This window comes from Pipistrellus kuhlii, unplaced genomic scaffold, assembly GCF_014108245.1.
Source record: "Pipistrellus kuhlii isolate mPipKuh1 unplaced genomic scaffold, mPipKuh1.p scaffold_m20_p_22, whole genome shotgun sequence".
Classification (NCBI taxonomy): Eukaryota; Metazoa; Chordata; class Mammalia; order Chiroptera; family Vespertilionidae; genus Pipistrellus; species Pipistrellus kuhlii.
The window spans coordinates 7,998,003-8,021,338 of NW_023425521.1; the positions used below are offsets into that span (position 1 = coordinate 7,998,003).

Here is a 23,336-nt window from a genome sequence, read left to right on the forward strand (position 1 = left end):
CAGCTGCAGAGGGATGGTGGAGCAGATGAACAGGAGCACCAGACCAAAATGGGGCACCGGTCGCTGGCATTGGAGCGAACCTCTGGTGGTTACTGAAAATTCTTTGCTCCTGCATGCCGTGGTCCTGCCTGGTGCTGCACCTGGCTGCTAGCACCCGGCGCCGGTCCCGATCACTTGGTATTGTCAGTGGGTGCGAGTGGTGGCTGGCGGCCCTGATTGCTCTGTGCCGTCAGTGGGTATGAGTGGGGCTGGCACTGTCAGCACATGGAAGCGGCAGCAGTGGGACCAGAGCTGCTGATAGAGAGGGGACTGGAGTCCACAGCAGGAGGGGCTGGGCAGCAGTGTGGAGGATGGGATGAGACCCACCCCTGTGCTCACTTGAAGCCTTGCAGCCCACAGAGTTCTTTTCAAGGTGCATGAATTCGTGCACTGGGCCCCTAGTCCTATATACCGTATTTTTCGGACCATAGGACGCACTTTTTCCCCCCCAGAAGTGTGGGGGGAAAGTCCCTGCGTCTTATGGTCCAAATATAGCCTACACATATACTTTAAAAAAAAAGTTTTTTTACTTGCCCGGCTCTGTGTGGTCTCTGTGTGCTTGCCCGGCTCTAAAATGGTTCTAAATGCTGCTGTTTACTTTACAGGGTTGATTACATGTGTTTATGACTGTGATGTTGGGTTTTAATGCACATAAAATATTTTAGGACACTATTTGTTTCAGAATCTTTTTTTCTTCATTTCCCTTCTCTAAAAACTGGTGCGTCTTATGGTCCGGAGCGTCTTATGGTCCGAAAAATACGGTAATAAAAGGCTAAAATGCAAACTGACCAATCTGCGGAATGACCGGTTGGTATGATGCACACTGACGACCAAGGGGCAGACGCTTAACGCAGGAGCTGCCCCTGGTGGTCAGTGTCCTCCCACAGGAGGGATGGCCGCTCAACCAGAGGCCAGGCTTATGGCTGGCAAGTGCAGGAGCAGTGGTGGGAGCCTTTCCCTCCTCTGTGGCAGTGCTAAAGATATCCAACTGCTGAGTGGGCCTAAGCTGTTAGCCAGACATCCCCTGAGGCTCCCAGACTGCAAGAGGACACAGGCTGGGCTGAGGCACCCCCCAAGTGCATGATTTTTGTGCATTGGGCCTCTAGTTTACAAGTAGGATCATGTAAAAAAAAAACAAAAACTGCATAAAGTGTAGAGCAACAAAAGGAAAAGAGCTAACAGCAGCAGCATTGTCCCAGGAACTAATTATTATCTCCAACACATAGAAATTGTCCAAAAACTAATAACATTACTACTCACTGTCTTTAAGAAAGGATGTCTTACTCTTGAACAAAATACTGGGTGAGAGAGGGTTCAACACTTCTTCACCTGACTTAGAACATGGTACAGTTGAGGATTGTTCAGAATGCATTTTGTTAGGACCTTGAGTACCTAGAAAATATTAAAGATAAATTTTTAAAATTGTGAATGTCATACTGAAACAAAAATTTTGTACACAGAAGATAAAGATCTCAGAAATGACATAATAACAGAACTATGTTGGTGTGATTTTTCAAATTAACAATTATTTTTAATGACTGTTAGTTAGCAAGATGTAGTTCTGTAGCCCAGAATCATGTGTACAACTTGAAAGATAAGTTTTACGAACTAATGTTTCATTAGTTTGCTTTAGAAAAATAGATGCCAGAGTTGTAGAAATGCTGACTGTTGTGTAAGTATAGCTCTGAGCTAGGAGTCTTGGATGATACCATAATCAAAGATTTATAGATCAAACAAAATTATATTAAAATATTATTGCAATTGAGGGGATATCCACTTTGCTCCTTTATAAATCTACCATACACACTTTGCATAAATGAAATGGATTCATAACTTCTCCTCTCCTGACTTTTTAATCCCTTTTTCAATTTTTATTTTTAAAACTATTTAAATTTTTAATGTTGACACTATTGTAGTTATCTCCTTTTCCCCCTTATTTGTTCCACTTATTTATGCATTCATTGGCTAATTCCTGTATGTGCCCTGGCTGGGATTGAAGCCAAAACCTTGGTTCCAAGTTAATGAGCTACCCGGCCAGGGTCTCTGTGCATTTACAGGGGAGTGAGGGCATGATTGGGGTGGGGGTAGTGGGATGATAAGGGTACATATATATTTTAATAGTACCTTAATCAATAAAGAAATTTAAAAAAAGTAAAGTTAAATATATATATATTGATTTCAGAGGGAGAGAGAGGCAGAAACATCAATGAGAGAGAATCATTGATTGACTGCCTCCTACATGCCCCTCACTGGGGATTAAGCCCTCCACCTGGGCATGTACCCTTGACTGGAAATGAACCCTGGACCCGTCAGTCTGCAAGCTGACGCTCTATCCAGTGAGCTAAACTGGCTAGAGCTGTGCATTTTATTTACATATATATATATATATATATATATATATATATATATATATATATATTACTGATTTCAGAGAGAAAGGGAGATATTATTTTCATGATATATTAAGAAAATACAATGGTGTTACCAAAGTAAGGTGAGGATTATACTCAGGGTTAAAGAGCCCCAGAGCCTGAGGCAGGTCAGGGAGAGACACAACTTTGTAGGGCGAATTTGCCAGGAATAGAAAGGAAAAGCATCCCTGCAGAAAAAACAATATATCAGAGAAGAGCATGGCAATCAAGTGGACAGCACAGGGAATTGGGATGGTTGGAGGCGGGTAAGGAGAAAGGCTCAAAATAGGCCTGAAAGATATTCCGGTTTATTGTATATAAGCAGTAGATTATAGGATATGTGTGCTGAAGCCTGAGAGAAAAACTGCCACTGGATGTACAGAATGTTGGTTGAAACCATGAAAAAAAGAGTCACCCAGTTCAGGAAACTATACTTAAGAGGTACTCTGAATGTGATAGATTGTTAAGCTGCATCTAGAATTCCATTCCCATGGCATCAAGGCCCACATATTACAGGACAAACTTGCATTCGCCTATTTGCCCATGTGCCTATGATTCCCACTTCATAGATTTCAGATAACTGTTCATATTTAGTGGGTAATGGTGATATTCAGGGATTTCAATTCTTAAGTCCAATTAGGGCTCTCTCTATTCTCAACTTTAAACACTTCTAAATATAATTATTTACATTTTAATAGTTGTATGCTGAATAACAATAACTGATATTTAAAGTTTAACTACTCACCATTACTTCTTAGAGAAAAGGTGTGTGCTGTGTCTCCAAGTCTAATTATCTCACCAGTAGATTCTAATTCATCTCCATCCCAAGAGGGGTCCAAAGCCTCAGATGACCGGGAACACCTGAAAGAGTTCCCTTAATTACTCAGGGCCCAGCCTGACCATAGAGGGCCCCTCCCATGAGAACCCCAAGAGCTGCTTCAAGCAGCCTGCCTGTGAGTATCAGATTGCTCACTAGGGGTGTCGAACTCAATCAGAGAAGGGGCCAAAATCTAAAATCCAGCCTAAATCGCGGGCCGAATGGTTTACTGAACAGTCATAAACTGTCATTGTGATGGAAACGCAGCGGAGTGCAGTGATGACAGCGCGGTGCGGGCCACATTGCAAGGCCTGGCGGGACGGATTTGGCCCGCGGGCCTTGTGTTTGACACATGTGCTATACACAGAAAGAAAAAGATACTCCCTCTATCACTTATCACTTCTTGTGCTTATCTGAGAACCATATATTTAAAAGAAAGTAATATTATAATGTTCAACATCTAATTAGCAGAAGTATAATCAAGCCTGTAATAATTATTTTTTCTATGAAAGTAGCACCAATTTTAAAACTCGCTATTGGTTAATGATATTGGTACATGATTCTGGTACACGAGGGTTCAATGACCCAGCATTTTCATCCTGCTAAGCTAGTGGGCGTATAATCATGACCTTTTGGGAAAGCAATTTAACAATTTTTGACAGCCTTGTAGCATTTATACTCTTTGACTATGAGTGCAACTTAAAGATATTGGGAGGAAAGGGGAAGAAAGAATAAACAAAGGTACAGATCACATTTAAAAAAATAATATAAACACATGCATGGGTTGTGGGCTCCATCCCCGGGGGACTGGGGGGCAGACAATCAATGTTGCACTCTAGCATCAATTATTTTCCTCCCTCGCATCAATTATATATATATTAAAAAGCACACACACACACACACACACACACACACACACACACACTGGAACAACCACCTTCACTTTAGAGAAGTGGTTTAGTAAATTATGATACACCCATAAGAATGGTATGTTATCACAGTGATTAAAAATGATTATAAAGAGCCGAAACCAGTTTGGCTCAATGGATAGAGCGTTGGCCTGCGGACTGAAAGATCCTGGGTTTGATTCCGGTCAAGGGCACGTACCTTGGTTGCGGGCACATCCCCGGTGGGGGGTGTGCAAGAGGCAGCTGGTCGATGTATCTCTCTCATCGACGTTTCTAACTCTCTATCCCTCTCAATTCCTCTCTGTGTAAAATTAATAAAATATATTTTTAAAAAAATTCTTTAAAAAAATGATTATAAAGAGTTTAACAATTTGGAAAAAGACTTGATATGCTAATTTTAAAATGCAGGAAACAAATTTATATAAACAATATAACTAAATAAAAAAAACACAGTAAGGAAGACTGAAGTATAACAAACTGTTAAAGTAACTATTTATACTAAATAGTAGATCTCTCTTTCTCTCTCTTTTTTTTTTTAATTTCTCTCCTTTATAGGCTTTTTGCAAGGAATGTAAACTATTTTGAAGGTAGTAGAAAATTAAAAAAATAAATAGGTAGTTAATGTTGAGAATTAAGCTCTGTATATAGCTCAAGGTTCTTAAAACTCCTTCAGAGAGGTTTAAAAGTTAGTAAAATTTTCACACTAGCTTTGTGTGTGTGTGTGGTTTTTTTGCTGCCATTATGGTATATTATGTACAATTTTAATTGTTAGGAGAAGGAAAAAGTATAACTTGTTATGACTAAATTCAGACATTGAGTGATACCTCCCAGAAGAAACACTTTTCCATGATGATTTGGATTCTTTAGTACTTTCTGATTCTTCCAAAGGTTCTTCTCTATGGGATTCCTTAAAACATTCTCCAGTTTCACCTGTTTAGAATAGATAAAAACAATACCAAAAAACACCACACACAAAACCCCAAGTTAATATACTACTATTTCTATACAGGAGTGGGTAAAGGTAGGAATAGTATGGCACCCTCAACTCTTCCTGGTAAACTGGGCTCTTGCAAAATTGAAATTTGAAAGGACCAAATCATCACTTATAATGAGAATGTATTATTTGGATAACAAAGAAACAATATAATATTGTTTTTTTTTTGTTTGTTTTTTAAAGTATATGTTATTTTAGAGAGAGAGGGAAAAGGAGAGACAGAAACATCAATGATGAGAGAAAATCAATGATCGGCTGCATCCTGCACACCCTCTACTGAGGATCGAGCCTGTAACCTGGGCATGTGCCCTTGATTGGAATCGAACCCAGGACCCCTCAGTCCTAAGGCTGACACTCCATCTACTGAACCAAACCAGCTAGGGTACAAGTATTGTTTTAAAAGCGGGCTCGAGCCCTAGCCCTGGCTTAGTGGAGTGTGTCAGCCCTTGGACTGAAGGGTCCTGGGTTTGATTTTGGTTCAGAGCACGTACCTCAGTTGCAGGATCCCCAGCCCTGGATGGGGTGCGTGCAGGAGGCAGCAAATCGATGTGTCTCTCTCACATAGATGTTTTTCTCTCCCTCTCCCTTCCACTTTTTCTAAAAATCAGTGGAAAAATATCCTTGGGTAAGGATTAACAAACAAACAAACAACAACAACAACAAAAAAAGGTGAGTCTACAGTTGTATTAGCAATGTTTTATTATTTAAGTTAGGTAGCAGATTTATTTATTATCCTTATACTTCTCTATCTGTAAGGGATGTCTGAGGCAAGATGACTAGGGTATGGCTTCAGAAAAAAATGACTTTGTCAGTCTACCATCAGCTCTATCTAAGAGTGAGACCACATCAAGTCTTGCATAATATTTTCCTTAGGACTATCCATCTTTTTCTACACCAACATACATGATAAATACACTTTCACTAGCGGCATTAACTCACGAGGGGAGGATTTCAGGAGGTATGTGGGTGAAACGTCCTATGATTTAGATCTACCCCTCTGTATTTACCAAGCAACATTTTAATAACATTAGGTAACAATCATTGTGCATTTATTCTGAGGTAGGCTTGGTGTTAACTACTTATGCATATCTACTTACTTAACCTTCTTTACAGCTGTAAGTGAATTTCAGATGAGAAAACAGGCTTAGAGAGCTTCAGTCATACAGTGAATGGCACTTAGCCCATGGTCTGCCTTCAAATACCTTTTTAATGTTGGTAAGTGAAGTGCTAGGTCAGGTACCAAAGAAGCTGCTCTGCACACCAGATGTGACTAGTGTTAATAAAGACTTATTTCCCATCATTAATTGATGTTTTGAGGAATCTGATTAGCTACAGGTAATACTGCCATATAAACTTAGACCTGCAAGGTAACAATCAGACTTTAGAAAACACTGTCCAACTAAGGTATGACTACATAGGGAGGCCCAAATATAAAAGGCAAAAAGGGACATAACAAATGAACTAAACCAAATTTCTGTTCTTAAACTTACTTTTCTCGTGAGATGCTTCACTGATGTGTTCTGTAAGATACTCCAGCAACCCATCAAATATTTCTAGGAGATTCTTAATAGATTCTTTATCTCCTTTCATTATATTTTCTCCTGGACATAGAATACAGAGCTATTAAAAAATTTAACCAACAAATCAAAAGCCTCATAATTTTGAAATGGATATACCACTATGAAAATATTGTTCAAAATACAAGGGTTATAAACCAATTTTGAAGAAACAATGTAATACTATTGACCCTGAACAACACAGATTTGAACTCCATGGATCCACTCACACAGATTCCCTCCCCCCCGCCCAATAAATATACAGTCAGGGAATATTGCTAATTCCTCCCCCCGCCCAATAAATATACAGTGAGCCCTCTGTATCTTTGGGTTTTGTGTCTGTGAATTTAACCAAACACAGTTTAAAAACAGTATTTTCTATCTGTGGTTGGGAATCCGCTTATGTGGAGTGCTAACTTGTTATACCTGAATTTTTGACTGCTCAAGGATTGGGACTCCTAACCCCTGTGTTGCTCAAAGATCACTGTACTAAAAACATCAATTTCCTGATACCCGATTATATCTGAAGAAACAAAGAGGGTAGGCTTGAATATGGTGTTTGTTAATTCATTGGCATATTCCCTCCTTTATCAAGAAGCAAAATAAATGGACTTAAGAAAACATGCTCTGACAAAATTTATACCAAAGTATAAAACAGCTAAGCAGAACTTTATTTGGCTGGTGAAAAAAAATGGCAGGAGAGAACACTGTTACAAATTGTGGCATCCTACTCCTAGATGGTGGATTTTTGGAGATAATAGCAATAAAGAAGTATAAAAAGAAAACAATAAAAAATGTGTTGGGATACTTTAATCAGATTTCCTAATTTTTTTCAAATATGTTAATTCCTATTCATTGTGCATAGATCATACCATTTTTTTTTTTTTAATATTAAAAACTAAATGGGCCCTGGCTGGTGTGGTTCAGTGGTATGGTGTTGGTGTGCATACCACTGAAGGATGAAGGGTTCAATTCAGGATCAAGGGCACATACCTGGATTGCAGGTTTATCCCAGACCCCAGTCAGGATGCTTGCTGGAGGCAACTGACTAACTGATGTGCTTGTCTAACATCAATGTTTCTCTCTCTACCCCACTCCTTCCACTCTCTAAAAATCAATGGAAAAAATATCCTCAGGTGAAAATTAAAAAAACAAAACAAAACAAAAACAAACTATCAATGCACCCTGGTAGTGTGCCTTAGTTGGTCTGCCTCATCTCCGTACACCAAAAACCAAAGGTGGTGGGTTTGATTATCAGTTAGGGTTGATGTTTCTCTTTCTTAAATCAATAAAAACAAACGAACAACAAACCGCCAATGGCTCCCAACATATAAAACACTTCTTAAGACACACACACACACACACACACATTTTTTATTGCTTTCAGAGAAAGAAAGGGATAGAGAGAAACATCAATGATGAGAATCATTGATTGGCTGCCTCCTGCACGCCCCCTACTGGCGATCGAGCCTGCAATCCAGGCATGTGCTCTTTACTGGAATCAAACCTGGGACCTTTTAGTCCGCAGGCTGACACTCTATCCACTGAGTCAAACCAGCTAGGGCTATAAAACCCTTTTTAATCTCACTTCATCCTCAACCTCTCCAGCTTCATCTCCCACTACATCCACTTTTTGCCCATAAGTTAATCTTGAAATAGTACCTAGCTCACCACCTGGCCTAGAATACATTTTTAATAAAAGTTCAATTGAAAATGTTGACAAGAAATGGGTTCCTAAAAGCATGGAAACTTGATGTGTTAAATGTCCCATAAGATAGACTTTAATCAACATCAGGTATGGACAAAATTCTTGAGACACTCAAGATGGGGACATCATGCCTGGCATTCTCATGTGTTCAAAGCAGCATGGAAGAAGCAGAGTGGAAATTTGATATTTGAGAGAATCTAGCCATTTGTAACTTTAATTATGATGCAAAACCAACCAGAAACTTAATGTTTTGCAATACTGCTAGTCAAACAATATTTGACAGATTTTTTTTGTTTAAAACAACTACTAAACAGAAATCTTACAGCTTTATGTTTTTCTGGTTTAACAAGATACACAGGTATACCCAAGGGCATACTTAGGACTTCACAGTTTCCAGGCAGGGGACTATACTCTGTCAACCCAGCAACTAAGACTGCCTGCCAGAATCCAGTAATTCATGGAAACTGATTTAAACAAAACACAAGGAGTAAAAAGCTGCTTTGCAGTCTACTGGAAGAGGTAAGCAGTTTTGCAACTTTTCATGGGGTGGGAATGAGTTACTTGGGGAAGTTCTACAATAAAAAAAGTTCTGTAAGCATATACAACATTGCTATATAGTATGTTTAGAAAGCACAAATACTAGAAATTGCCCTACTCCAATGATACAGCAATTCTAAATTGCAAAAAAGAACAGGGAAACAAACCCCAGGATTAGCCCTCAAAATAAATTATGTCCAAACCTAATTTACCACATTTTGAGTAGAACTGTACTCAAAAACTTAAGATAGTATTTTTACAAAAATTTGTTCTTGTGAATATTAAATTAAGAGATGTAATTGGCCTATCCTGATTAACATTTATCTCTTTTAACTACATACTGTCAAAGAATAGATCAACAATATAAACCTTCTCTCAAGTGAGTTAAATATAGTTTCAAGTCTCCAAGATACCCTCTGTTTGTTAGCTGGAAATAATTCACTGTAAGAGAAAGGTTCAAAAATAATTTACAGTTTCATTTATTCTGAATAGGTAATATTCACGCTTCAAAATTCAAAAAGTATAATAGACATACAATGGAAAGTTTCATCCTCCCTTGTCCTGGAGTCCTTTAGTTCCTCTTATTGGAGGCAAACAGTACGATGGGTTTCCTGTATATGCTTCGAGAGAGTCCTTCTGTATGAAATCAACTGCACATATGTTGTCCCTACCTTTGTATTTACAAATAACAGCATATTCTACATATTGTCATTGTAACTACACCATTTTTCTCACTCTACTGGAGATTATTTCACTAACATGGAACACTGTACATTAAGTGCATTATAATTACCTGCAGAGTAGCTGCCTCTATGGAGCTACCATAATTTACTTAACCTGTTGACATTAATGGACATCTAAGTGTTTCTTAGCTACTACAAACAAGCAGCATGGTAGCTTTAAAATAAAATCACACTTCAAACTACCAGCTAGTACTATGGACCCAGATAAATTTAAAACTCAACTAGAGGCCCAGTGCACGAAATTTGTGTGGGGGCAGGGGTTGGTCCCTCAGCCCAGCCTGCACCGCCTCCAATCCAGGACCCCTTGGGGATGTCCAACTGCCTCCTAACCACGCGCCAGTCTGCCTGCCTGCCTGCCTGAGTGCCCCTAACCACCTCTGCCTGCCTGCCTGATCACCCCTAACTGCTCCCCTACTGGCCTGATAGCTCCTAACTGCTCTCCTGCTGGCTTGATCATCCCTAACCGCCTCTACCTTGCCCTGCACCCAGGATTCCCTCTTCTGGCCAGTCGCAGGTACCCGGGACCCAGGTTTCCCTCCCTCTGGCCGGCGCAAGCACCCAGGACCCAGGCCAGCTGCAGCTGCAGCTGCAGGGGATCATGGGCGGGTGGCTTTGCCCAGGCCCTAACTGCTGGTGCCCCGGACCACGGGGTATGCAGTTTGTCCCTTTCCCAGTCGCAGGCGCAAGTGCAGCTGCTGGCACCAAGGACTGCAGAGCAGGCGGCTTGTCCCTCTCCCAGGCAGCAGCCTGGCTGATTCCCATTCCTCTCTCCCCAATGTTAAGTGTCTAAGCCATGATAGCATGAGGGTGTGATGACCATTTACTATTAGCTCTTTATTATATAGGATCATATATGATGTTTGACTGTCCTCGAAAAGTTTTCAAGGATGGTTGCCTTAACTATACCCCATCATCTGTCTTAGTTCACTCTTGTTGTTTGGTCTATATCATAAGCTTAGTCATTTTGCTAAACAATGTCTAGGGTTCTAAACAAGTTATGTTAGTAGAATGCAAAATTATCTAGTGGTTAAGTATATACCAACCTGTTATGTGAGACAAGCTGACCTGCAGGTAATCCAAGGCCAAAGAATCAATTACTGCTTGTACATTGTGAGCTTCATCCTCTTGACTCCTGGGATTAGTTATGAGGTCTGGGGGGAGGAGAGGAGAGGAAGAAAGCTACATGATTTTGCATCTATGAGGGTCCACATTTTCATCTGTCTCTGATTAGGCTTCTAAATAAGCTCACCTACCACAAAAGCAAACTCTGTCCCAAATAGAACAGGTTTTTAAAAGTAAAGATAAAGTTAACAGAGCATACATAAATTCCACACAGTACAATATTTATTGGTTGACTATTTATTGATTGAATATAGTTTAGTAAATATATGAACACAAGAGGCCCAGTGCATGAAATTGGTGCATGGGTAGGGTCCCCAGATCTGGGCCTTCCTTCCCCCAGCTGCTGGCTGGGGCCTTCCTTCGTTCTGTGTCACCCCTTGGTGGTCAGCACACGTCATAGTGAACAGTCAAACTCCCAAGGGGACAATTTGCATATTAGCCTTATATGCAATATAAGTCTTCAATGAGAGGGTTGGGGAGCAGGCCTGCCCAAGCCTAAAGCCTGGGCGGCCTGAGCTGGCAATCAGAGGGGCGGGGGTAAGGAGGGACCGAGCCTGGGATCAGAGGGAAGGGAAAAAGCAATGGAAACATATCCTCATTTTCATGGTGAAGGGACTGGAGTCCATGCTGATGAAAACACCTTGGCAGCTGAGGTGACTGGCAGTGGCTGTAGCAGTGGGGTGATGAAGCTGGCGCATTCCCCTGATCAGCCTGGTCACCTCCCACAAAGGGAGGCCAGACTGCAGCTTAGGTCCACACCCAATGAGGAGCGGGCCTAAGCCATTAGTAGGACATTCCCTGAGGGCTCCCAGTATGTGAGAAGGGGCAGGCTGGCCTGAGGGACCCCTCCCCTGTGCACAAATTTCATGCATTTGGCCTCTACTATAATAATAAAAGAGTAATATGCTAATTAGACCAGATGTCCTTCCTGACAAAGCTGTGCCAGGAGGAAAGCAGCCTGGGTCCCAGGTGCCTACAGGCAGCCTGAGGGAAGCCAGCCCGGTCCTGGGTGGCTGCAGACGGCCGGAGAAGGGAAGCCGGGGTCCCGGAGGGAAACCAGTGCCGGCAGCTGGGGGAAGGCAGGCCTACTGCACGAATTTTTGAGCAGCAGGCCTCTAATATTGCTAATTCCAACAACATGGAATTAGCAATATTAGATATTATTAATATAATATCTAATCAATATTAGATATTATTGTATGATAATAAGTGAGGCAATACATGAGGGTAAGACTTGAACTAATAATCATAGGCTCCTTTCAATGAGAAAAAATCCCACAACAGGTGTGAAAGGAGGCTTACTGAATGTCCAAGGATACAGTACAAATACCAATTCTCATCCATAATATTGGTTAAATAAGAGAACCTGACCACTCAATTTTAGGACCTCTGAAGGTACATTTACAGAAAAGGTGTGACTTTCACAGGGAATTTAGCATGATTAGATTAAACAGCAATGACCAAGACCAGTCAAACAGATCTGACCTATGCTGTTATTACGGCTTGGTCTCATAAGATATCATTACAGAAATAAATGGAATAATTTAGAAGAAATAACATGTAGACAAAGCGAAAACTCAAGGTTTTATAAATACTATAGGCTTTAACTAACGGCACTAGAAACTTCTGGCTCAAGATACAAACATTATCACTCTCATTTTTTAGTATCCTTACCTGGTACCTTTTCTCCCAAAATGCATTGATAAAGAGCAATAAAGACATTAGCATCACAATCTTCTAGTTCACGTATCCTCAGGTGTATGTGACATTTCAGGAGAAGATTATTGGCAACCGTTACCCACTCTGGGGGCACGACAGGGAAAGACAGGGAAAAGTTCAGCTTTAAATAGCACTAGAAAAAAATCATACATTTTTAAAACACCAATCCTCACAAAACTGACAAAGAATAGGGATAGAACTCTATATAAGAAATTTGATTATGACAGAATTTCAAAGACTCTCCAAGGTATGATTTTTTAATGTCTTGGAATGTCTTCCAGACTGCTATAATTTCAAGAATATGATGCAAATCTAATCTTCACTGTTTGGAACCTAAAATCTTGTTATTTACTGTAGTTCCTATTTATAAGCCATATGTGTGGTGTTTTTTTTTTTATTATTATTTAGAACGTGTTTACAAGTAAATGGGATTATGTCTCAAGACGTGTTGTTAATGATATTGAGGCTACTAGAAACTAATTAATGGATGTTGTTTCAAATTCCCAATAGCATTAGTTATAGTTTTTTATCCACTTGTGCAAGGCAGAATCTGGTGTCCAAATAGGTAGTAATTAACATAGGCTGTTCAACATTAGTGCATTTGTTAGTTTTTTATATTTGGTTATATTAAAGGAAATATGGAAAAATACACACCAAAAGTCCCTAAGCTAAGAATTAGCATATTGCCAATACTGTTTAAATTTTCTGTGTACCCCTCCCACCACCCATATTGTTGGAATTAGCAAAGTTATTTCTAAGGTTTCTCGACCAAGGTAGCTTAAAAACTTTGAAATATATTCCCTGAAGTGATGGGTGATTAAAGGGAAAGTTATTTTTATTCTGTATTCGATTATGTTCTAGACATGTGTGTGACTGAGTGTTAAAGACACATTATCTCCCTCTCTCCCATATGACCAAACCATGACATCTGGTAGTTTGAACGCAGTCCGGGAGCAGAGGAGGAAAGCGTCCTAGACAACCAAACCAAGTCGCTTTCAAAAGCTGTGCTACACAAAGACGGTCACTCCATAGGGCACTGAAGAGAAAAACCCACAACCATTCTACTTTGGCTGGGGCACCGACAGATCTCTCCTGCCAGTGTCGTTCCTCGTAAGTTCAGGCGCAGGTACGACCTCAGTCCCCACAATGCAAAAGCAGAGAGCCCCTTGACAGCGGCTGGATTCCGCAGAGAAATAGGAGTCCGGGGCAGAAACTTTCCACTGCTTTTTGCAGCCAGGATGCGGGTGTATACCACGGGTCTTCTCTACCCCCAAACCCAAATCGCACCCCCTGACCTCCCGTCGGACAGGGCTGGGCTGAGAGACCCCATCCAGAGAACACGCCCAACACGACGGGAGATCGGCAGAAGCCAGACTTAGCAGAGCTGGCCTGTGGTCGCAATATAAAGCGGGCAAGGGCGTCCGGGGACTTGGAAGGCTTTTAGTCCGCATAAACCCGGACTCCAGACCGAGACTCACCAGCCTCTGAGCCGGCCATGTCGCGGAGACCGGTCGCGGCGTCCGGACTCCGAGCTGGGCGCGCGAGGGACGGTGTCCGGGAAGGGTCGCACGGCGCGCACACAGACCCGGGAGGAGGGGCGAGAGAGGGAGGAACGGTAAAACGGCTTTTCGCTGCTGATTGGTCGTCGGGGCACTTCCTCTCGCCGCGCGCGCCGAGGCGGCAGTTTGCGGACCTTATATACTGTTCTCCTCAGGCAAGATCGCGCTGAGGGATTCTCAGGTGGGTGGGCTTGACAGAGCGGGTCACCTACAGCCCCTGGTGGTCTCCCCGCGGCATTAGTGCGGCCTCAGCGCGGCCTAGCGTGGCACTTCCGGTGCGCTTCTCGTTTTGTATCCCTCCGCCGACTCCAAATGAGGAAATAGTGCAGCCTTCTCACTCGGTGGGCGGGGCAGCCACGTGACAAACACGGGCTCCGCCTTCTCGTCTCATTTGGTTATGGGCGTGAAGGCTCTTTGGGGACGTAAACAACTCCGAGGAGGAGGAGTGGGTTGTCTTGTGTTGGCCATTTTATCGCTTGGGCTGGATCTGAAAAAGGGTGGTGTGGCTTCCTCGAGGTGTAGAAAGACGAGAAAAAGGTGAAGTCAAGAGAGTGCCGGCTGAGGCATCGCGGTGGTGGGTGGGCCCAGCCAAGAAAAGGGCAAAAAAACACACACAAAAAAACGGGCGAATCTGAAGAGGGGTTGGGGGGAGGGGCGAGAACATGGCGGATTCCGGAACGCCGGCGGGCGTTGCGGCCTCTGCGCAGGGGCGGGGTGATTAGGTCATAGAGCGGCTCCCAGCATCCTCTGCGGCAGAGGAGGCGGGCCAGCCTATAAAACCGGCTGCCGGGACGCGGCCGGCACCTCATTCATTTCCACCGGCCTCCAGGCGAGCAGCTCCGGCTTCTATCATCGCCGCCCCTCCGCCGCTGCCGCCTCCGCAAGGCTTCGCTATCGCCGAAGCCTTTACCAGCGACTCGTCGCACCCGATTCTCTCCGCTTCGTTCCCCGCCAACCGCAATCATTGACGCCATGTCGGGCTACTCGAGCGACCGCGACCGCGGCCGGGATCGAGGGTGAGTGTGGGAACCGACCTGTCAGGCCCGACTGGGTGGGGGATGGGAGGCCGGTGAGGTAACGAGGGGTGGGTAGCGATGGGAACATAGGTTTTCAACCGAATTTTGGGGCCTCATCCGTCGAAGGATTGCGCCATTTCGATTTTTGTCCAAAGCTGACTGAAAATTTTTTCCTGTTAACGGCCGTCAACCTCGCCTTTAGTTTGGGACGGGGCTCTGGGGCCTCGGCGATTAGGCCGCTGTGAGGAGAATTCGGAGGAACGTACGATTGTAAAGGGGGAGAGACGGCGACGCTTCGAGGCGGGCGACGTCGCCGCTGCGAGGTGCTACTTCCGAGAGGCGTTTTAGGGGCCCCGGGAATTCTGTGGGAGCGGAGAGGGCCACCTTCGAAGCCATGGGCGCGGCGGGGGCAGGACGGTGGCCGGCGCCACGGGATTCCGCCATGTGGCGGGGCCGCGGGCACAAAATGCCGCTGCCGGACATGGCGGCGCCTTTGTTACCCCGCCCGGCGGAGGAGCTCAAAATGGCAGCGGCGAGAAAATGTGGCGCAGAGAGAAATGCGAGACAAAGGGGGAAGCGCCGCCCCAGCGGGAACGCCGCCCGGCCGACTCCGCCCGGGCCGCGACTCCTCCCCCGGTAGTCGCCGGCTCCTCCTTCTCTTTTTTTTAGTTATATAATTTTGCTACCGGTATCGAGAGCCCTTCCGCGGGATTTCAATTGGCTTTTATAAGTGTCCCAGAGACCCCTTCTTCCCCCCCAGTCCACGTTCTGTTCTCCTTGCCTGTTCTGCCCCGTTATTCATGAAAACCAAAGCTTCTTGGCTTGAAAACAGCTGGTAAAGCATATCACCGCTAAGCTCCTCCCTTCGTGTATTGTCTCTCCCAGATACTTAATTCCTGAGCTCGTGGGAAAGACTGGTAGCCACAAGCTGCAGTCTATCCGTGTAATCTAAGCTTTTGGCCTTTGGGCAGCCAGTTTCTGACCTGGTAAATCCTGGGCTATTGACTTGGCTTCTGTAGTGTGTACTTAGGGCAACAGGAAATGAAACCTGGGGTGCTAAGGACAGCGCTCGATCTCACAACTACAATTCTTTAATTGATCTTTAGGGTGTGCCAAGCGGATGGTAGTTTGGCACACCTTAAAGGTTGCTATGTAGGCATTTGAAAGCGTGAGTTTTTTTTATTTGTTTTGTTATTTCAGGTTTGGTGCACCTCGATTTGGAGGAAGTAGGGCAGGGCCTCTATCAGGAAAGAAGTTTGGAAACCCTGGGGAGAAACTAGTTAAAAAGAAGTGGAATCTTGACGAGCTGCCCAAATTTGAGAAGAATTTTTATCAAGAACATCCTGATTTGGCCAGGCGCACAGCGGTGAGTAATTTCATGTAGCTTCAAGCTTAACTAAAAAATAACATAGTGAATCAATATCAGAAAAAAATTGTTTTCCAAATGACCAAATTGTAGGAAATTCATGCTTAATAATTTGTTGGGAAAGAAATGTTGCTCACTTTTGGAAACAGATGGTTTTGAATTTTTCTACTTAGGATGATTATGTATAACACAATAGGTGTTTTGTGTATTAAGTGACGTTTTTATATGTGGATCCAGATTTAAAATGGCCGTGTTGAAATACCTAATCATTTATAAACTTAGGGGTTTACTAGTTGCATATTTAAGTTAGGGGAATTGTCATAAAATTTAACTAAATTGTTTGTTTTGTAGCAAGAGGTAGAGACATACAGAAGAAGCAAGGAAATTACAGTTAGAGGTCACAACTGCCCAAAGCCAGTTCTGAATTTTTATGAAGCAAACTTTCCTGGTAAGTGCTAGTTTTGAGTTTTCTTTCTTTTGAAAAAATGCCCTTCTTTCTCTTGGCATTACTAATTTTTCTAAATTGCTACTAATTGCAGCAAACATCATGGATGTGATTGCAAGACAGAACTTTACTGACCCCACTGCTATTCAAGCTCAGGGATGGCCAGTTGCCCTAAGTGGATTGGATATGGTTGGAGTAGCACAGACTGGATCTGGGAAAACATTGTCCGTAAGTTTGGAGAATTTTTGAGATGTTTGAAGGGAATGGATTGGGAATAAAAATAAATCCGATATTTTTTAAATACACCTTCTGTTCTGTTACCCCTTAAATAGTATTTGCTGCCTGCCATTGTCCACATCAATCATCAGCCGTTCCTAGAGAGAGGTGATGGACCTATTGTAAGTATTTTTTCTTCTTCAATTTTTAGCCATAAGTTTGGTGTGGAGATATTGTAGAATATATAACAAAAGACGTAATTTGTGATTTTTTGTCTTATTTGGTTTAGTTGGATATTGTCGTCTGTTGGTATAATAATTAGTTTAAAAGTAGGCTTTAGGATTCTACTAAAAGCTGCTCTACTTTTTTGCTCCTCTTTCTTTAGTGCTTGGTGCTGGCACCAACTCGGGAACTGGCCCAGCAGGTGCAGCAAGTGGCTGCTGAATACTGTAGAGCATGCCGATTGAAGTCTACTTGCATCTATGGTGGTGCTCCCAAGGGACCACAAATACGAGATTTGGAGAGAGGTACGTAGCAAAAGATTCTTTTTGTCACTGATGCTATGAAAAGTTCTAGATGTCTTAGTCTATGTATTTAATTGAAGGTGTGGAAATCTGCATTGCAACACCTGGAAGACTGATTGACTTTTTGGAGTGTGGAAAAACAAATCTGAGACGAACCACCTACCTTGTCCTTGATGAAGCAGATAGAATGCTTGATATGGGCTTTGAACCCCAAATAAGAAAGATTGTGGATCAGATAAGAGTAAGTGTCCATACATAAATTTTTTTCAAACTTTTTTCAAGCTCTAAGCTTATTCTTAGAATTATAAGGCTTGTGGGTTTTTAATTCAAAATTCTTTAGCCTGACAGACAAACCCTAATGTGGAGTGCAACTTGGCCAAAAGAAGTAAGACAGCTTGCTGAAGATTTCCTGAAAGACTATATTCATATAAACATTGGTGCACTGGAACTGAGTGCAAACCACAACATTCTTCAGATTGTGGACGTGTGTCATGATGTAGAAAAGGATGAAAAGTAAGTTATTTCTTGCACAAAAACAGCTGTAAATTCAGTTCCTGTTTTATAGATTATCTTAAAAGTTACTTTCAGATGGGTGTAACCTGAATATGTTAATTTAAAATTAGCCTGTCAGTAATTTTTAAAAATTCTTGCTTTCTTAATTCAGATAATTGGCTATTACTACCGAATTTCTGTAGGAAATGGAACTTGGGGATTCTGTGGTTTAAGGGCAAAGGGGTATAATTGCTTGATGAGTGTTTACTAATCAGGTGGTTAGCCATTTACATTGACCATAAATTTATGATCACACCATGGACTTCTTTTAAAATTAACAATCTTTTTTTCCCTCTTTTTCTTTTTTTCAAGACTTATTCGTCTGATGGAAGAGATCATGAGTGAGAAGGAGAATAAAACCATTGTCTTTGTTGAAACCAAAAGGAGATGTGATGAACTTACTAGAAAAATGAGGAGAGATGGGTACGTGGGCTTCCTCCATTGGAGCAGATGTATTAGAGCTGAGTTTAGGGGAAGGACAAACTTAGGTCAGGAGTGATTTGAGTTTTGTAGATGAGAGTCATATTGTAGGTAAAACTGTAACTATTTCAGGGGAAATTGGGAGGGATCTGTGACACCCTGCCCCCCCAAATGGTTAGGTGTTAAAATAAAATCTATGAGGTTTTATATGCAAGTATACTAATAAAACCTCTAATTTAGGTGGCCTGCCATGGGTATTCATGGTGACAAGAGTCAACAGGAACGTGATTGGGTTCTAAATGGTAAGTATTTAAAATGAAGATTCCCTCCCTACAGCATAAGATTTTGTTCAGATTAGTGATCATATATATATGTATATACACCTTGTTTTGCAGAATTCAAACATGGAAAAGCTCCTATTCTGATTGCTACAGATGTGGCTTCCAGAGGGCTAGGTTAGTACAAACTCGAATTCATGGCTTGGTTTTCCGGAAGATCTCCATACAATTTTTAAAGAAAGTTTATTGCTTTCTTTAACCTCTGCATTTTTCTAAGTTCTTTTTCATATAAAGGTGCAGTCTTTGTGGCAAGGCCTAGGCATGACAATCGGAGGACTCGAGGGGGATGGAGGACTAGTGATCGGCTGGCTGCTTCCAGTCGATTAGAGAGGTGAAAAACTGAAAGTGTGCCAGTAATCTTCAAAAGGCAGAACATACGACTTCTGCCGCATAAACTGTTCTCTCCGGGGGAAAAAAATGGAAGTTATCCTCACAGTCACTGCCGTGGTATTTCTTCTGTCCCATGCTTTGCATGATTGCCATGGTACTGCATTGTTTCAGACTGTTTACTGTGATCTGTGAGTCTTTGAGTTTCAGTGAGTTTGCTGAAATGTCGAAGAAATATTTCCAAACTTCAATGTTCAATGACATTTTTGTTCAAGTTTGAAATGGAGAGAGCAGCTTTAAAAGGTACTAAAAGCCTTTTACAAATTGGTGAGTACTGGCACATGAGCCTCTAGAGCAGGAACAACTTCCCACACTTAGTCAGTGGGAAAATAAAACTGCTTTGAAAGTTCCTCCCTCACCTACACAGTAGTCGTCATGTCGAGACCTGCCAGAGAGAGACACATTCTCAAGTGAATCCTGGCTTCTTGGAAGTGCTTGCCTAGACGAGACACAGTGCATAAAAACAACTTTTGGGGGACAGGTATGTTTTTCTTGCAGCTGCAGTTGTAAGGTCTTGGCAAGACAAGCAGTGTGGCCAGAATTTTGAACTTCTGATGAGTGTGTAATGCAAAGGACCACGTACATTTTTGTTTAAAGGTCCTAAAAGTGAGCACATGAAGAGGTTGCTGTGAACCTTTAAGTGGCCCTACTGCACAGAAGCATTCAGATGTCACTTGATAACCTATACGGGGACTTGCTGATTTGGGAAGGTGTTAGGGAATACACATACATCCTTTTGACAGGTTCTATCTTTGGGTGGGCAGTAACACACGAAGTGTGTTTTTTTCTTTTTTTCTTTTTTCTTTTTCCCCCCTCCCCAAACTTAATGGTATTCCTACAGGGAACAGATAACCATTTTGACCATTTTTTGCAGCCCGTACCTTCTTGGGAATACAAATGTCTAACTTTTTATTTTTGGTCTGGCTGTTGTGGTGTGCAAAACTCCATACATTGCTATTTTGCCACACTGCAACACCTTACAGATGTGGAAGATGTGAAATTTGTCATCAATTATGACTACCCTAACTCCTCAGAGGATTATATTCATCGAATTGGAAGAACTGCTCGCAGTACCAAAACAGGCACAGCTTACACTTTCTTTACACCTAATAATATAAAGCAAGTGAGCGACCTTATCTCTGTGCTTCGTGAAGCTAATCAAGCAATTAATCCCAAGTTGCTTCAGTTGGTTGAAGACAGAGGTTCAGGTAAGACTAATCTTCATTAAGAAATGGTGGTTTTGGGTACATAATTTTCTACAGACCCGTTTTTAAAAGGGATTGGCAAGTGTGACACAAGTTGAGAAAGTGATCCTCATCTATAGTGAGAGGTACCTAGTTCCTTCTGTGTTAGAAATGATTTGTGCCACAGAAGTAATCAGCTTACAATTGTTTTTTCTTAACAGGTCGTTCCAGGGGTAGAGGAGGCATGAAGGATGACCGTCGGGACAGATACTCTGCAGGCAAAAGGGGTGGATTTACTACCTTTAGAGACAGGGAAAATTATGACAGAGGTTATTCTAGTCTGCTTAAGAGAGATTTTGGGGCAAAGACCCAGAATGGTGTTTATAGTGCTGCAAGTTACACCAATGGGAGCTTTGGAAGTAATTTTGTGTCTGCTGGTCTACAGACCAGTTTTAGGACTGGTAATCCAACAGGGACTTACCAGAATGGTTATGATAGCACTCAGCAATATGGAAGTAATGTTCCAAACATGCACAATGGTATGAACCAACAGGCATATGCATATCCTGCTACTGCAGCTGCACCTATGATTGGTTATCCAATGCCAACAGGATATTCTCAATAAGACTTTAGAAGTATATGTAAATGTCTGTTTTTCATAATTGCTCTTTATATTGTGTGTTATCAGACAAGATAGTTATTTAAGAAACATGGGAAATGCAGAAATGACTGCAGTGCAGCAGTAATTATGGTGCACTTTTTCGCTATTTAAGTTGGATATTTCTCTACATTCCTGAAACAATTTTTAGGTTTTTTTTGTACTAGAAAATGCAGGCAGTGTTTTCACAAAGTAAATGTACAGTGATTTGAAATACAATGAATGAAGGCAATGCATGGCCTTCCAATAAAAAATATTTGAAGACTGAATTAAGTGGAAATTGTACTTTATTTTACATATATAATGTCATGTAAAACTGCTAAGGTGGTCCGTTGGTTTTGTGTTTTGTTTTTTTGTTTTTTTTTAATCAAAAGTTAAACTTTACATAATTTAGTTTTGGGAATTGGGGAGATCAGAAGGCCTTTGTAGTGATCTATTTATATTGCAAGAATTAAAGTGAGATTTAGGTTAATTTATAATTCTAGGCTAAATTTCATAATGGCTTTCTGTCAGTACCTCCTAACATAATGTGAGTCATTTAGTAGCCTATTCGTTAGAATGGAGAAATGAGATTAAAGTAAATAGGAAATCAACTGAATAGCCCCACCTTCAAACTGGTTAGTGTAGGAACATGGATGACTTCATTCCTTTTGCAAAATTTATCATTTAATAGCTCCAAAAACTTTTTTCCAAGATCATATTCATTCTCCTGTCTATTATGAATTATTGGAATGTTGAGCAAAAGTAAGACTGCATCTTTAAAGATAAGGTTGGCAGGAGCTGTTTAAATTTGCTTTCTTATTGCAAATTCTAGTCTTCACAGGCTCCCGGGGACTCATAATTGCAGTCACACTGGGAATCATTGAATGTTTTTCCAATAATCCAGGGAACTCTACAGCACTTCAAACTAAGGTCTTAATCTTTTGAACACAAAAATCCTCATCAAAGTTAATGGTTAACCAAGAGGAAGTAACAACCAAGAGCACAGGGACTATAGTACAAGTCTTGTTAGTGTCAACATGGGTTTATTGCTAGAAAGAACCAGGAACTAGCTTTGGCTCACCAATATTTCTTAGTACTCTATTTCAATAATGTCTACAAGTAGGTCTGATGGTCTACCCAGAAAGTGGTATGTATACGTTCTTGCCAGGAGAGAAGTTTTAAGACATTTAAATTCTGATTATTAAGCTGAGGCTTTAATTAATGTTAATGCCTTATCCTTGAAATAGATTTGGAGGGGCGGGGGAGTGGTATTTTTAGACTAATACATTGAAAACTGATCAACCTCTAAGTTTTCAATAGCATGATAGGTCAAATTCATAATGACAACTCATAAGCTTTCGGGGTAGGTTGGAGTATCTATTACATATTTTACTGTTTAATGTCTAATGTGGGCCTTTAAATTTGTAAACACTTAATTGAAATGATTGTGGGGCTGTGGGAAACATTTACCTATTTACCTTTGAAGTTTTAAAAGACAGTCCACTTTTTAGCATGTGTGTTGTGTCCAGCCTGTGGTTGTCTTTAATAAATGTTTTTTTTCCCTCCCCATTCTCTCTCTGGTTTATTTGTGTGTAGGCCTCTTTGGTTCGTTTCTTGAGTGTGAGAAACGTACATTAATAGTGCCCAGCTTTGCAGTTAATATAATTGCTTTCTAGCAATTGTTCCCATTTTCTAGTTTCTCTTTTTACAAATTTTAATAACACTTGCTGTATGGAATGATTTTCTGAGATTGTCCTACAACACTATTGTGATGAAAAGTTTTAGCTGTTCTATATTACTGTTAGTTGCTATTACCCTCCGAAAATTGCCCCAGTGGAATCTAGTAGTTCATTTCACCTGAATTTTTCAAGGTTTTCCTAAACAACTTGAAGGGAACCTGGAAGACATAATCATGGGTTTGGGGATGAACAATTTTCATTTTTTACACTTTTTCTGAGTAATTTTTGTATGGGCTTTTAATTAAAAAAATTTTTTTAAATAGGCCTGCTAAGGCAATCCTGGGTTGTCAAGTTATATTGCATGTTTTGATGGAACCTAAAAGGAACCTCTGGTAGAGGAACTTACTATTGGTTCTCAGTTGTACAAGTACATACATTCACATGCAGGGCTTATTT

The 23,336-nt window shown here is 41.5% G+C and overlaps 2 protein-coding genes across 10 annotated transcripts in view; one reads left to right on the top strand and one right to left on the bottom strand.

Moving 5' to 3' along the window:
• The window catches only part of CEP95 (centrosomal protein 95), a 29,019-nt gene extending 14,737 nt beyond the window's left edge, over positions 1 to 14,282 (bottom strand). The window contains exons 1-7 of one of the 6 annotated variants that reach the window (XM_036451505.2): positions 14,033 to 14,282; positions 12,510 to 12,638; positions 10,757 to 10,864; positions 6,660 to 6,770; positions 5,000 to 5,105; positions 3,196 to 3,311; positions 1,300 to 1,431 (exon numbers count right to left, since the gene is read on the bottom strand). In XM_036451505.2, the coding sequence (XP_036307398.1) occupies positions 1,300 to 1,431; positions 3,196 to 3,311; positions 5,000 to 5,105; positions 6,660 to 6,770; positions 10,757 to 10,864; positions 12,510 to 12,638; positions 14,033 to 14,051 (721 nt within the window). In that variant the 5' untranslated portion in view covers positions 14,052 to 14,282. The other 5 variants (XM_045586305.1, XM_045586307.1, XM_036451510.1 and 2 more) reach the window with 5 other exon arrangements.
• A 238-nt stretch (positions 14,283 to 14,520) lies between these two features.
• On the top strand, positions 14,521 to 21,488 carry DDX5 (DEAD-box helicase 5). 4 transcript variants are annotated; one of them, XM_036451514.2, is made up of 14 exons: positions 14,523 to 14,650; positions 14,943 to 15,129; positions 16,330 to 16,495; positions 16,847 to 16,943; positions 17,035 to 17,168; positions 17,273 to 17,338; positions 17,542 to 17,683; positions 17,761 to 17,921; positions 18,021 to 18,193; positions 18,545 to 18,655; positions 18,893 to 18,954; positions 19,048 to 19,107; positions 20,361 to 20,585; positions 20,783 to 21,488. In XM_036451514.2, exons 2-14 carry the CDS (start codon positions 15,086 to 15,088, stop codon positions 21,184 to 21,186), a joined length of 1,845 nt encoding a protein of 614 aa, XP_036307407.1. In that variant the 5' UTR covers positions 14,523 to 14,650; positions 14,943 to 15,085; the 3' UTR covers positions 21,187 to 21,488. The 4 variants fall into 4 exon arrangements, with proteins under 4 accessions (XP_045442264.1, XP_036307409.1, XP_036307407.1 ...); XM_045586308.1 differs by lacking the exon at positions 20,361 to 20,585 and having other exon boundaries at positions 14,521 to 14,650; XM_036451516.2 differs by lacking the exon at positions 19,048 to 19,107 and having other exon boundaries at positions 14,522 to 14,650.
• The last annotated feature ends 1,848 nt before the right edge of the window (positions 21,489 to 23,336 follow it).